Raw genomic sequence first — 14845 nt, forward strand, 5'->3', positions numbered from 1 at the left:
GGATTGTTTCTTTACTTTCTTTTTCTGTTGATTTATCGTTAGTGTAAAGAAACGCAACTGATTTTTGAACGTTAATTTTGTAACCTGCTACCTTGCTGAATTCTTCGATCAGCTCTAGTAGCTTTTGTGTGGACCTTTTAGGGTTTTCTATATATAGTAACATGCTATCAGCATATAATGACACTTTTACCTCTTCTTTTCCAATTTGGACCCCTTTTATTTCTTTCTCTTGCCTGACTGCTGTGGCTAGGACTTCCAGGACTATGTTGAATAGGAGGGGTGATAGTGGGCATCCTTGTCTTGTCCCAGATTTTAGTGGGAAGTTTTTGAGTTTTTCACTGTTGAGTACTATGCTGGCTGTAGGTTTGTCATATATAGCTTTTATTATGTTGAGATATGTTCCCTCTATACCCACTTTGTGAGAGTTTTTATCATAAATGGGTGTTGAATTTTATCAAATGCTTTTTCTGCATCGATTGAGATGATCATGTGGTTTTTGTCCTTTCTCTGGTTGATGTGATGTATTCCATTGATTGATTTGCGTATGTTGAACCAGCCTTGTGTCCCTGGGATGAACCCCACTTGGTCATGATGTATAATCTTTTTTTATGTGTTGTTGGATTCTATTTGCTAATATTTTGGTGAGGATTTTGGCGTTTATGTTCATCAGTGATATTGGCCTATAATTCTCTTTTTTTGTAGTGTCTTTGCCTGGTTTTGATATTAGGGTGATGGTGGCTTCATAGAATGAGTTTGGGAGTATTCCCTCCTTTTCAATCATCTGGAAGAGTTTGAGAAGGACTGGTATGAGTTCTTTTTATGTTTGGTAGAATTCCCCAGTGAAGCTGTCCGGTCCTGGACTTTTATTTGTAGGGAGGTTTTTAATTGCTATTTCTATTTCCTTTCTAGTGATCGGATTGTTCAAGTGTTCAGATTCTTCTTGATTCAGTTTTGGTGGACAGTCTGTTTCCAGAAACTTGTCCATCTCCTCTAGGTTGTCCAGTTTGGTTCCAGATAGTTTTTCATAATATTCTCATATGATATTCTGTATTTCTATTTTGTTTGTTGTAATTTCTCCATTTTCCTTTCTTATTTTGCTAATTTGTGCTCTCTCTTTTTTCTTCTTTGTGAGTTTGGCCAGAGGTTTGTCGATTTTATTTACTTTTTCAAAAAACCAGCTTTTGGTTTGGTTGATTTTTTCTATGGTCTTGTTAATCTCTATTGTATTTAATTCCTCTCTGATCTTTATTATTTCCTTCCTTCTGCTGCTTTTTGGGGCTTTTTGTTGTTCTTTTCCTAATTGATTCAGGTGGTGGGTTAACTTGTTTATTTGAGATTGTTCTTCTTTTTTGAGGAAGGCCTGTATCGCTATAAACTTCCCTCTTAGCACTGCCTTTGCTGTGTCCCATAGGTTTTGAGTGGTTGTGCTTTCATTATCATTTGTCTCAAGGTATTTTTTAATTTCAGCTTTGATTTCCTCATTGATCCATTGTTTTTTCAATAACATATTGTTTAATCTCCATGCTTTTCTTTTTTTCTCCTTTGTTTCTCTGTTGTTGATTTCCAGTTTCATGGCATTGTGGTCAGTAAAGATGCTTGAGATAATTTCTATCTTCTTAAATTTGTTGAGGTTTCTTTTGTGTCCAAGTACATGATCGACCCTGGAAAATGTTCCATGTGCACTTGAAAAGAATGTATATTCTATTTTTGGGGGGTGTAATGCTCTGAAAATATCCACCAAATCTAGTTTTTCTATTGTAGTATTTAATTTCTCTGTTGCCTTGTTTATTTTCTGTCTGGAAGATCTGTCTAGTGATGTTAATGCAGTGGTAAAATCTCCAACTATGATTGTATTCCCATCAATATCCCCCTTTATCTCTGTTAGTAATTCTTGTATGTACTTAGGTGCTCCTATATTGGGTGCATATATATTAACGAGTGTAATGTCTTCATCTTGTATCACTCCTTTAATCATTATAAAATGTCCTTCTGTATCTTTCTTTATGGCCTTTGTTTTAAAGTCTATTTTGTCTGAAATCAGTACTGCAACACCTGCTTTTTTGGCTTTTCCATTTGCATGGAATATCCTTTTCCATCCTTTCACTCTCAATCTATATGTGTCCTTCTCCCTAAAGTGGGTCTCTTGTATGCAGCATATTGAAGGTTCTTGCTTTATTATCCACTCTGCCACCCTCTGTCTTTTGACTGGAGCATTTAGTCCATTAACATTTACAGTAATTAATGATAGATGTGTGTTTATTGCCATTTTGAACTTATCTTTGCAGTTGAATTGGTATATCCTCTTTGTTCCTTTCTTCTTCCTTTTGTGGTTTGGTAATTTTCCTTTGTATTATCATGGATTTTATTTAATTTTTGTGACTCCCTTGTAAATTTTTGACTTGTGGTTACCCTTTTTTGTAAATCTATTAACCCATTACTATAACTGTTTTTATTAAACTGATAGTAACATGATCTCAAACCCATCCTACTGTTAAAAAAATTTTTAAAATAAAGAAAAAAAATTCTATATTTCCCTGCCTCCCTCTCCCACTCTCAGTGATTTGTATGTCTTCTTTTATAATTTCGTGTTTTCTTTATTTGTAACTCATGAGTTATCACCTTTCCAGTTGTGAGTTTCTCATTTCTGTAGCATCCTGCTACTTTTCTATTTAGAATAGCCCTTTCAATATTTCTTTTAGCATGGGTTTAGTGTTGCTAAACTCCTGCAGCTTTTTTTTGTCTGTGAAACTCTTTATTTCTCCTTCTATCCTAAAGGATAGCCTTGCTGGATAAAGTATCCTAGGCTGCATCTTTTTTTCATTCAGGGTTTTGAATATATCTTGCCACTCCCTTCTGGCCTGCAGTGTTTGTGTAGAGAAATCAGCTGAGAGCCTTATGGGGGTTCCCTTGTAATTCACTCTTTGCTTTTCTCTTGCTGCCTTTAGAATCATTTCTTTATCCTTGACTCTGGCCATCTTGATTATGATATGTCTTGGTGTGGGTCTATTTGGATTCTTCCTGTTTGGGACCCTCTGGGCTTCCTATACTTGGATATTTGGTTCCTTCTTTAAGTTTGGGAAGTTTTCAGTCATGATTTCTTCAAAAACCTTTTCAATCCCCTTTGATCCTTCTTCCCCTTCTGGGACCCCTATTATGCGAAGATTGGGACGCTTTATATTATCCCATAGGTCCCTTATGCTATTATCATTATTTTTTATTTGCTTATCTTGTAGTTCTTCTGAATGGGTGCTTTCTATTGCCCTGTCTTCTAGATCACTAATTCGTTCCTCTGCATTAACTAGTCGGCTTTGCACAGCTATTAGATCATTCCTCATCTCTGTCAATGACTTTACCCATTTTGCTTGGCTCTTCTTTATAGCTTCAATTTCAGTTTTGACATATTTTCTCTCTCTAAGCACTATCTCTTTTAATTCCTTCAGCAATTTGATCACTCCTTTTTTGAAATGTTGATCTAGTAGGCTATCGATGTCTATTTCATTGATCTTTCTTTCAGGGGATTCCTCTTGTTCTTTTCATTGGGAAAGGTTTCTCTGCTTCTACATCTTGCTCATACCTCTCTGGCACTGTGGTTTATGGAGTATCAGTTGTCTATTTTGGATCTTAAGGATTTTATCTGTCTAATGCCTATTTATGAATAGAACTTAGAAAAAAAAAAGAAAGAAATAATAAGAGAGAGAGAGAGAAAGATTTTTAAAAGAAGGGAGAAAGAGGGTTTGAAAACAGTGTGTAATGAATAATAGAAGAGCGAGTTGAAGCAGAGTTTAATCGGGTTGAGACGTCCTTTTAAAACCTTTAAAAAAAAAGAAAAAGAAAAAAAAAGGGGGTGGGGAGATGAATAGATGTATTTGAAGCCTGTGTCTAATCAATAACAGGACATCAAAACCCAAGAGAAATAGAAATGAATTAAGAAGTAAAAATTAAGAGAGTAATTGAAAATAGAACAGGTAAAAACAGATTTAAGAACAAAACAAAAAACAAACAAACAAAAAAAAAACAAAAACAAAAAACAAAACAAAACAAAAAAGGGGTTGTCGGTGTTCTCCTGGAATCTGTGTGCTTTTAATGTGAAGTCCTTCTGTCTTCGTCCTGTTTTGGAAGCTCAGCTTGTTTTCAGAGGCCCTCAGTTTGCGCCCTCTTCTCTGCTGCTCCCAGCACCTGTGGGCAAGCAGATCGCGCCTCCTCCTAACACGGGGTCAGAGCAGCTCTCCTCTGCTGCGGGCGGGCGGGTCACTGCCCCTCCGGATGCCGCAGTCAGATGTTGCAGACTGGCCAGGCAGGAGGGCTGGTCGTGCCCCCTCCCAGCACCTCGGTCAGGGGTTGTGTTCCTGCCCGACAGGCGGGGGGTCCGCTCTCCCTCTGCCTGTGCCGCTGGTAGCTCCGCTGCTCTGTGCGGCTGCGCGCTCCGTCCTGGTCACGCACCGCGGGTGGGCTCGGGGAAGACCGAGGGGCAGCCTCGTCCCTGCTCGGAGCCAAGACCCAGCTCCTTGTTTGTCTTTGTGGAGCAAGTTCTCTGAGGGACCAGAATGGAAGGATCCTATCTGCCCAGGGCTGTAGGCCCGTGTCAGTCTGGCCCTTGAGGCTGCTGAGCCCTTCGGTGTGGATGCAGGTTTCGCCCCTGCCCCTGCCTGGGTGCTAAGCGCCTATATACAAGATCTTGTGGTAGCTCACAGCAAAAAAAAAAAGGTGACAATGAATATATGTATGTTTATGTATAACTGAAAAATTGTACTCTACACTGGAATTTGACACATTGTAGAATGACTATAACTCAGTAAAAAAATGTAAAAACAAAAATTCACTTTGTTGTGCAACCATCACCACTGTCCATCTCCAGAACTTTTTCAACTTCCCAAATTGAAACTCTGGATCCATTGAATAATAATTCTATACCCACCCCTTTGTCAAGCCCCTAAGGATAACCGTTTTACTTTATATCAGTATGAATTTGACTTTTCTAGGTACCTGTATAAGTAGAACCATAAATTATTTGTCCTTTTGTGACTGGCTTATTTTACTTAGCAAAATATCTTTAAGGTTCATCAATCAGTCTTGTAGCATTTTATCAGAATTTCATTCATTGTTAAGGCTGAATAATATTCCATTGTATGTAATACCACATTTTATTGATTCATTTATAGATGAATACTTGGGTTGCTTCCACCTTTTGGCTATTGTGAATAGTCTTGCTATGAACATGTGTATATAAATATCTGTTTGAGTTCTTACTTTCAATTATTTTGGTTACATATCCAGCAGTGGATTTGCTGGATCATATGGTAATTCTGCTTACTTTTTTGAGGAACTTCCATAACATTTTCCACAGTGGCAGCACCCTTATCATTCCCACCAGTGATACACAAGGATTCCAATTTTTTTTACCTCCTTGCCAACACTTGTTATTTTGATAGTAGCCATCCCAGTGAGTGTGAAGTGGTATCTCACTGTGGTTTTAATTTGCATTACCCTGATGATTTGTGAGCTGAACATCATTTTTATGTCCTTATTGTCAATGCACATATCTTCTTTAGAGAAATGTCTATTCCAGTCCTTGACTCAGTTTTTAAATCAGATTGTTTGTTTTTGTTTTTATTGTTAAATTGTAGCACTTCTTTATATATTCTGGTTATTAACCCCTAATCAGATAAATAATTTGCAAATATTTCTCCTATTTCATGGGCTGACTTTCACTCAGTTAGTAGAATCTATTGATGCACAAAAATTATTTTTTGATGAAGTTCAATTTATCAATTTGTGTGTGTGTCCTGTGATTTTGGCATCATATCCAAGGAGTCATTCCCAAATCCAATTAAGTGAAGACTTTGCCCTTTGTTTCATTCTAAGAGCTTTACCATTTTTGCTTTGTGTTTAGGTTTTTGATACAATTTTAGCTGATTTTTGTGTATGGTGTAAATTGAGGGTTCAACTTCATTTTTTTGCATGTAAATATCCAGTTTTCCCAGCACCATTTGTTGAAAAGACTGTCCCCATTAAAGTACTTGGCACTCTTGATGCAAATCATTTGACCATAAGTGGGAGGGTTTTTTCTGAGCTTTCTATTCTATTCCATTGATCTATATAGCTGCCTTTGTTGTAGTACCATACTGTTTTGATTATTGTAGCTTTGAAATTAGGAAATGTGAGTCTTCCAAATTTGTTCTTTTTCAGGATTGTTTTGGCTAGTTGAGGTCCATTAGGATTTGATATAAATTTTAGGATGGATTTTTTTTAAACTTTCTGCAAAAAGCATCATCACAATTTTAATAAGGATTGTATTGAGCCTCTAGGTTACTTTAGGTAAGTATTCACATAATAGTGATATTAAGTCTTCTAATCCATGAAAACAGCATGTTTTTTGTTCATTTGTGTTTTCTTTAATTTCTTTCAGCAGTTATTTTTTAGTTGTTAGTGTACAATCTTTGCCTTCTTGGAAATTTTATTCCAAAGTATTTTTGCTATTTTTCATGCATTTATAAATAGAGTTATTTTCTTCATTTCCTTTGTATATGTTCATTGTTAGTGTATAGATATTTAGCTGATTTGTGCACATTTATTTTGTATATGGCATCTCTGCTGATTTTTTATTAGTTCTAAGAATTCTAACAGTGACTGCAATTAGAAAAAAAATGGTATTTACTGATAGAATTAATGAATTCAAGATGAGATCACCCCAGGTTAACTGGATGGGCCCTAAATCCAATGTCCAGTGTTCTTATAAGTCACAGAAGGAAAGAAGACATCAACATTTAGGAGAGAAGGCCTTGTGAAAATCCCTGTTAACATGGAAGTAGATTGGAGTTATGCTTCCACAAGCCAAGGAATATTTAAATCCACCAGAAGTTAGAAGAGGCAAGGGAAGATTCTTCTGTAGGGAAGGAAAAAATAATTTTCCCTCTACCCTTCTAAGTTCTTGGATGATGTCCCTGTAACCAAAGATTAACAAGAGAAAAACAGAAATTTATTAACATGTGTCACTCACGTATATATGGGAGATATCCAGAGAAAATTGAATAACTCAGAGATGGCTTAGAATTCAGAGTTAAATGTTAATTTTCTAAATACCAAAGGATGTAAGGTGTGGGAGACACTAGCTAAGGAGTTACCAGGAGAAGCATAGTAACAGAAAAAAAGTAAAGTGTGCTACACAGATTTAAGTTACTGTCTTCTCTATGAGTGTCTTGTGATTCAGTCATTCTTCTCTTACTGATACAAAGAGGGAGAGATGCTTACAAGTAGAGATTCCTTTTATAAATGTAGGTTTCCCTTACAAAAGGCATTGATTTCCAAATGTGGAACCAAAATTTATTGTGATGTATACTCTTTTTTATATATTGTTGTATTTGGTTTACTAATATGTTGTTGAAGATTTTTGTGTCTGTATTCATCAAAGATATTGGCTTGTACATTTTTCTTCTGTAGAGTCTTTGTCTGGTTTTGGTATCAAGGTAATGAAGGCCTCATCGAATAAATTTGGGAGTGCTCCAGTTTTTAGTTTTTTGGAATGTTTGAGAAAGATAGGTATTAGTTCTTCTTTATATCTTTAGTAGAATTTCTTTGTGAAGCTGTCCACTTATGGACTTTTATTTCCTGGAATTTTTTTTTTCTTAATTACAAATTCAGTTTTACTACCATATATCAGTCTGTTCAAATTGTCTGTTTATTCTTAATTCAGTCTTGGCAGGCTGTACATTTCTAGAAACTTGTCCATTGATTCTAGGTTTCCAATATGTTAACATATAACTGTTCATAGTATTCTTTATGATTCTTTATATCTCTGTGGTATCAGTTTTTATTTCTCTCCTCTTTCATTTCTTATTTTATTTATTTGGGTCCTCTCCCTTATTCTTCTTGGTGAGCCTGGCTAAAGGTTTATCACTTTAGTGAACCCATGTTCGAGGGTCAACTGTAAAATACTCACTTAAAGTAGCAAAAAGGAAAATCATGTAAAGACAATTAAAAGTTTGTAAACCATTCTAAAATGTAGCAGTCATATATTATCTCCATGTAAGATTGACATATTTAGTAAACAGAATGACAAGTAAAATTTGAATTTCTGATAAACAATGACTTTTTTTTTGGTAGAAGTATGTCCCAAAACATATTTGACTGCATTTGGAACATACTTATACTAAAAAAGTATTCATTGTTTATCAGAAATTCAAATTTTACTGAAAGTCTTTTACGTTATCTGGCAATCATATCTTCTTTCAGAACAATTTGGGGGAAAGCATATACTTAGGATTTTATCTGTGATGAGGTAAACTTTATTATTTTATGGCTATTTCCAACCTTTACCCTTTCCCTGCCAGCTAAAAACTATTCAAGATTTGCCATTTCAGTTATTCCCTCCTCCCACCCTCTGCAGAGTTCTGTTTGGTTGCTAGGTTGCCAAGTTCTGTGAACATTGTGATACAGAGAAAAAAAAAAAAACTATGAAAAATGTATAAATGAAGAGGGGGAGAGCAGGAGAGGAGGAGAACAGGCTGGGCTTGGTGAAGCATATCTTGTGGAGGGATTTGTACTGCCGAGAATGAAGATTAAGGGTAAGTTGAAAGAGAAGGAAAATACAGAAGACCTTAATAAGTACTTCTTATTCAGCACTATGTGTCCTTTTTCTAGTGTTTACAACATTATTCTGAAGTGAGCTTTGATTGCTTGATTTAGTATTCTTCGATAGAGATGCTACTCCAAGACTTGATTCTTTCTGTCAGGCCTTCAATATGTTTAAATATAACTCTGTGAATATACATCGAATGGAGAAAATTAGCTCATTTTATCTGACACTAAATTTTTTGAGTAACAAAAATATTTAAAAGTAAATTAACAACTTTGGGGGTACAAGAGATGTTGAGTTTCTTCAAATAAAGGGGTTGGGGCATAGTTAGGGGTTTCCTGACACTCATAAGTTTATGGGGCTCAGAAAACATGTTAATTGAGGACTTTTCAACAGAGATAGTGTAAAAGTGTACCTTGGAAAGTTTGTCAGAAAGAAAAAAGTGGGACATTCAATTCATGTAAAGATCTTTTTAACTAAGCTGATGATCATTAATGCAAAGTGGTGTAAATTTTTTAAATTTGTGGTGGAAGGAGCAAAAATTCTTCCCAAATCATGTCGGCATTGGAGGACACAGTTTGAGAAGTATACATACTTCCCTCAATTTGGGTCTAATTTAATTTGATTTAAAAAGGCTCAAAATAGCCAGATTTATTTCAAGCTCCATATATGTATCTTTTAAATTTCAACAGGCCCTGTATGTAAAAATCTGAATCAGAAGATAGAATATTTGAAGACACCAACCCTGGTATTTAGTTATAGTTTTTGAAGTAGCCTTTATAATGAGTATAATAATGCACTTCCTCAAGAACCCATTTAAACATTATAGTTTTAAAAGCTATCAGGCACACCTAAATTTCTCTTTGTGAAATATAATAGTTTTGGCTTTCTTTCTTATGTAAAATATTGCTATATATATATATATATATAGAGAGAGAGAGAGAGAGAGAATAAACATCAAATATAAAGAACAAAGAACAGGAAAAGAGAATAGAAGACTATTTAAATAAACCCATACATATTTGGCAGAAAATTATAGGAAGAAGAAATATGACTCTTGGCTATTTCCAAACATAAATCCAAGCATTAAAAGATAAAGACTAGGATGTTGAATAGAATACTCTATGTGATTTTTAATCTTCATGAGGACTTATATTTAAAATAAGCAATAATGGCCCTGAGAGGGAGGGTATATCTCAGTGGTAGAGTGCCTGCTTAGCCTGCACAAGGTCCTGGGTTCAATCCCCAGTACCTTCATTAAAATAAATAAATAAACCTACTTACTTCCCCCCAATAAATAAATAAATTAAATTTTTTTTTAAAAGAAGGTCTTTAAAAAAATAATAATGGTCCTAAGTACTTAGATTTCTAATGTGACATTGTTACAGAGGAAAAAAGCCTTCAGATATAACTTATACTCTGTTAACAAACCCATCTTAATATAGTCTAATAGCATAAATATCTGTGATAGATATGAGTATATGCACGGCCTATATCGTATAAATTGCCAGCGCAGAATTCAGAAGGAAACAGTGAATCTCACAGCTAGCCTGGGATGTGGAGGACAAGACTCCACCAAAGGGCAAGGCAGGACAGGTACTTTACTTGGAGGTAAAAGGTCCAGGAGCTGACTAGTCTCCATCTGTTTTATGAAAATATCTTGATTTGTTTTCAGGGTGCATCTGACAAGATCTAGATGACCACCAGGAACTTCTGTTCCCACCAAATTACTGGATCTTAACCTTACTAAGAACAGGTAATCATATTACCCTTAAACTCAGTGAGTTCAGTTTGGTTATTTTAGACATCCTCTAAATCCCAAACTCTGCTTATTGTCTTACCTTGATTGTAACTCTGCTGATGCTCAGATATCTTGGTAAAGAGCTTCTTTAAATGACATCTTTAACAGGTCAAACTCAGTTAAACTCAGCCAAGGATTGTGAAATTTAGGGACTGTATAAAGACACTGAAGAAGGGAGTAAGAAAAAGCAGACTACAGGATCAGGAAAGAAGTCTTGAGGAATGCCTACATTTAAATGTTAGAAAGAGTTAAAAAAAATTAAAAAGTTGAATTAGATAAGGATAAAAGAAGCAGAAGGGTAACAGAAGTTAAGGAATAGTGTGATTAAAAGAATGGAAAGATAGAGTGTAGAATGTACCATTCCATGACTTAGTAGAACGGCACTAGAGAGTGTAACATAGAGAATATCTCATTGTGATCAATGCTTTCTCTCTCTATATACAATCTGTTTGAGAGAAAAAGTTACACTTGACCTAATATCAAATTTTGGGAAAAAATACTTAACAGTTAAATTGTAAGTTAAATCTGAGTGTAAAATAACAAAACAAAACAAAAACCCAGCATATTAGAACAAATATGTTGAGTGAATAAAGGAAAGAAAGTTGAACAGGAAAGGTGGAATCGGATTATGGAGGGTCTCTGAAGACTGCAGGATGAGATAAAGGCCTACGTCACTTTACATCTTTCAATCCAGTGGATCTATCCATAAATTCTGTCCAGGTTAGCTCATAAAAACTAGCCATAAAAAAATGGAAGTAATGTTTGTTAACTTCTCAAATTCCTCCAGATTTTTTTTCAGCCAACTTGCATTTGCCTTTCCCCACCATTGCCTTCAGTAAGAAACTTTTTTATTTTTGAGTTATACTCAGTTCACAATGTTGTGTCAATTCCTGGTATACAGCACAATTTTTCAGTTATATATGAATATACATATATTGATTTGCTTATTCTTTTTCACCATGAACTACTGCAAGATCTTGAACGTATTTCCCTGTGCTATACAGTATAAACTTGTTTATCTATTCTATATATACCTGTCAGTATGTACAAATCTCGAACTCCCAGTCTGTCCCTTCCCACCTACCTGTCCCTGGCAACCACAAGTTTGTATTCTATGTCTGTGAATCTGTTTCTGTTTAATATTTAAGTTCATTTGTCTTCTTCTTTTTTTAGATTCCACATATGAGTGATATCATATGGTATTTTTCTTTCTCTTTCTGGCTTACTTCACTTAGAATGACATTCTCCAGGGACATCCATGTTGCTGCAAATGGCGTTATGTTGTCATTTTTTATGGCTGAGCAGTATCCCATTGTATAAATATACCACATCTTCTTTATCCAGTCACCTGTCGATGGACATTTAGGTTGTTTCCATGACTTGGCTATCGTAAACAGTGCTTCTATGGATATTGGGGTGCAGGTGTATTTTTGAATTAGGATTCCTTCTGGCTATATGCCCAGGAGTGGAATTGCTGGGTCATATGGTAAGTTTACTTTTAGTCTTTTCAGGAATCTCCATACTGTTTTCCACAATGGCTGAAGTAAGAAACTGTTTATCCAATCTTTTTAACGCTAAAGAAATCTTCCAAGCCAGATTATCTCAAGTCCCCTCAGAGAGAGGAATGGGAAATATATGGCTCAGAAAATTAGGATCCATAAAGGTATCTGAGCAAGTAGGTGATGCAAGGGAATAAATAGGTAAGAGGAGAGAAATGGGCTGAGAGTTTGGAATCAGGGAATTCAGCTACTATTAGCAGTAAAAAATAAAAAGCATGATGTGATTATCAGTTTGATTAGTGATGAGGCAATGAGAATGAAAAGGAAATGGCGAATTTGAAAGATATTTTAATAAATGACTCAGAGTTTGGACTTCACTATTCAGCTTTCTACTCTCAGCTATTTTGCCTTGCCCTCCCACATAATTTCATAAATGTTGCTTTTTGCAGAGATTTTGTTTTAAAAGAACAGCTGAAAGAACAAAACAAAGAAAAAAATTCCAAGGGAAGAATAGTTTGTTCTCCTTATACATTCAGCCATTTTATTTTCATGTAGGTCTTGATTCTCTCTTAAACATATATACTCAAAAAAAAAAGTTGTCTTCTACTTTAGTCTCATTTTCAAATCCCAGGTCAGTAATTTGAATCAATTTTATTAAATAAAAATTCTATTTAATTTACCACCCAAAAGGGAATAATTGGGCTTACTAGTGGGAGGAACTATATGTGCTTTAGTGCATAAAATATAATCCTACATCAGCCAGATGAAAGTTTATGTTATTCTAAATGTATACAAGTTCCAGAACTAAGTAATGGGACTTCCTGTTTAGTAGGAGTCATATTTGTCCTCTGTTTGGATTTTTTCCTTATTTTATGGGTCTCTGACTCTGATGTTAAAGGTGTGAGATATATATGTATATATCTATCTCTATATATATACATATATAACTTTATTATATATATATTATTTAAAGGTGTAAGAAAGCTCAGGTATAACACATCCACTTGCTTTTTTTCTAGGACTAAACTTTATTGTTGTTTTTTGTTTTTGCTTTTGGTTTTTTTTTTTTTTAATGAAGCAGAGAATTCCTCAGTTTACTAGATCTTTGTCTTCTTTTTCATAAACAGAACCCAGGATGACTTCTCCTACTAAAGAACAAAGTGATCCAGCTGACAATGCTCTCAAAATTTTAGAAAATGAGGCTCCAAACAACTGTAGTACAGATATAGAGCCTTCATTTGCTGATTCTAGTATGATCTCTCATGTGGAAAGCCACCCAACGAACAGGGAGCTGGACACACCAAGCTGCCAGGAGCATGCTGTTCCTCAAGCAGCAGAAAACAATAAACTTGCAGTTGAGAAGCTCCAAAAAGATTCTCAAAAAGAAGGTTTAAAAAGAGGGTTCCTTCTAATTCAGATTCCCATTTCTACAAAGTGGATCTTTCTCATGTCAGGATTAGGAAGAATTACCTATCTGGGTATCCCACCAGTAAAAATTGATAAAAACAATCCCTTAACTAAGAGAGCAAGATTCAACTCAAGAAAAGTTGAGCTGAAAACAAGTGATTTCTATCATAACGCCATAAATTACAAACTTTCTTTCCAATTCTAAATTTCATGGAGAATCTCATTCATCAACAACCATGAGATAAGAAGAGTGGCCCTCCATCTGCTGTGTAGGAGACATTTCTGTTGGGCTGCAGGTCATCAAAATACCACGTGGGTGAAGCCAAAATATATAGCATTTCTTCCTCATCCAAATGTCCTCACTCACAGGGAGAGAAGCACAATATTTGGAAGACCTTTGAATTCGTATTACTACTGTCCCCTCATTGAGAGTCTGACATCAAGAAAATTTTCCAAATCAACAGATACTAAAGGAAAGGATGGATTCCACATTTTAGTGAGGCCTGTGTTTTATATCCCACAGGCCCAAATTCAAAACACATTTCATCGAAAAGCACTTGGGGTCTCACTACAACACGAGAGCTGTGATTATAAGCACCAATAACAATTGGAAATATCGATGTCCCATTTGCCGAAGTAGTTTTAACAATTTGGTTGAATTTAGAGAGCATTCCTACCGCTTTCCTAGGAATTAGGTTCTATCAGGGTAAATGGGCAAATTCATTTTAAAATTTAATTTCTAAAAAATGTCTAAATAATTTGGCTACTCAATTGAGACAAAATAGCTTGAACATAAATTTTTTAGCATTAGATGGAGTTGCAGAAAGGAACACAAAACAGGACATATCAAAAAGAATCACCATTTCTTTTTCTGAGTAGAGAGGAAGCATTTCTAAGGAATCCTCTGTTTATACAGTGCTATTACAAACAGATCATCAAAATACCATGCCCTGGATCTGTACTGAGTCAGCAATTAATCTAGTAAAATCTGTGCACTTTCTTAACAGCCATTTCTGCAGAAAGAAATATTGTTATAATTATCAGATTCCAAGTTCACAGGAGTCTGACAAGAGCAAACATATATTGGAGGGCTGACAAAATCCTACCAGGTGTTTCTAGAGACTGCTAAATTTGAGATCTGAAATGTCCTCCACAAATTCAATAAAAATAATTGCATTGAAAGTTGCATTGTATGCCTACTAGATAAAAATACCTGTGACTAGAAAAAGAAGTTCAAGAATTATAAACATGTGGTATTGAAATAATTTTGATGATTTAAAATATACGTTAAACTAATTAAAAGAAAATGTGGTAGAAAATGAAATAATTTGATAGAAGTGAACCAATATTAGACTGGTAGCATACAACTGTAATCATTTTTTGTGGGTAGCTTCTTCATCATTGTCTATGATCACCACTCACATTTTACATTCCATCCATATATATACTTTGGGGGTATACCTTGGAGAAATTGTAGGTTCAATTCCAGAGTACTGCAGTAAAATGAATATCACAATAAAGTGAGCCACACAAAGTTTGGGTTTCCCAGTGCTTATAAAGATTTTG

General features: G+C 35.1%; 1 protein-coding gene across 1 annotated transcript; it reads left to right on the plus strand.

Annotated features, from left to right (window-relative positions):
• Positions 1 to 8478: 8478 nt before the first annotated feature.
• CPXCR1 (CPX chromosome region candidate 1) lies at positions 8479 to 14461 on the plus strand. The gene is given in 2 exon segments (XM_015248006.2): positions 8479 to 8561; positions 13000 to 14461. Coding segments are annotated over 2 exon segments (897 nt in total). The 5' UTR covers positions 8479 to 8548; the 3' UTR covers positions 13884 to 14461.
• The last annotated feature ends 384 nt before the right edge of the window (positions 14462 to 14845 follow it).

Source organism: Vicugna pacos, chromosome X (assembly GCF_048564905.1).
Source record: "Vicugna pacos chromosome X, VicPac4, whole genome shotgun sequence".
NCBI classification, from domain to species: Eukaryota; Metazoa; Chordata; class Mammalia; order Artiodactyla; family Camelidae; genus Vicugna; species Vicugna pacos.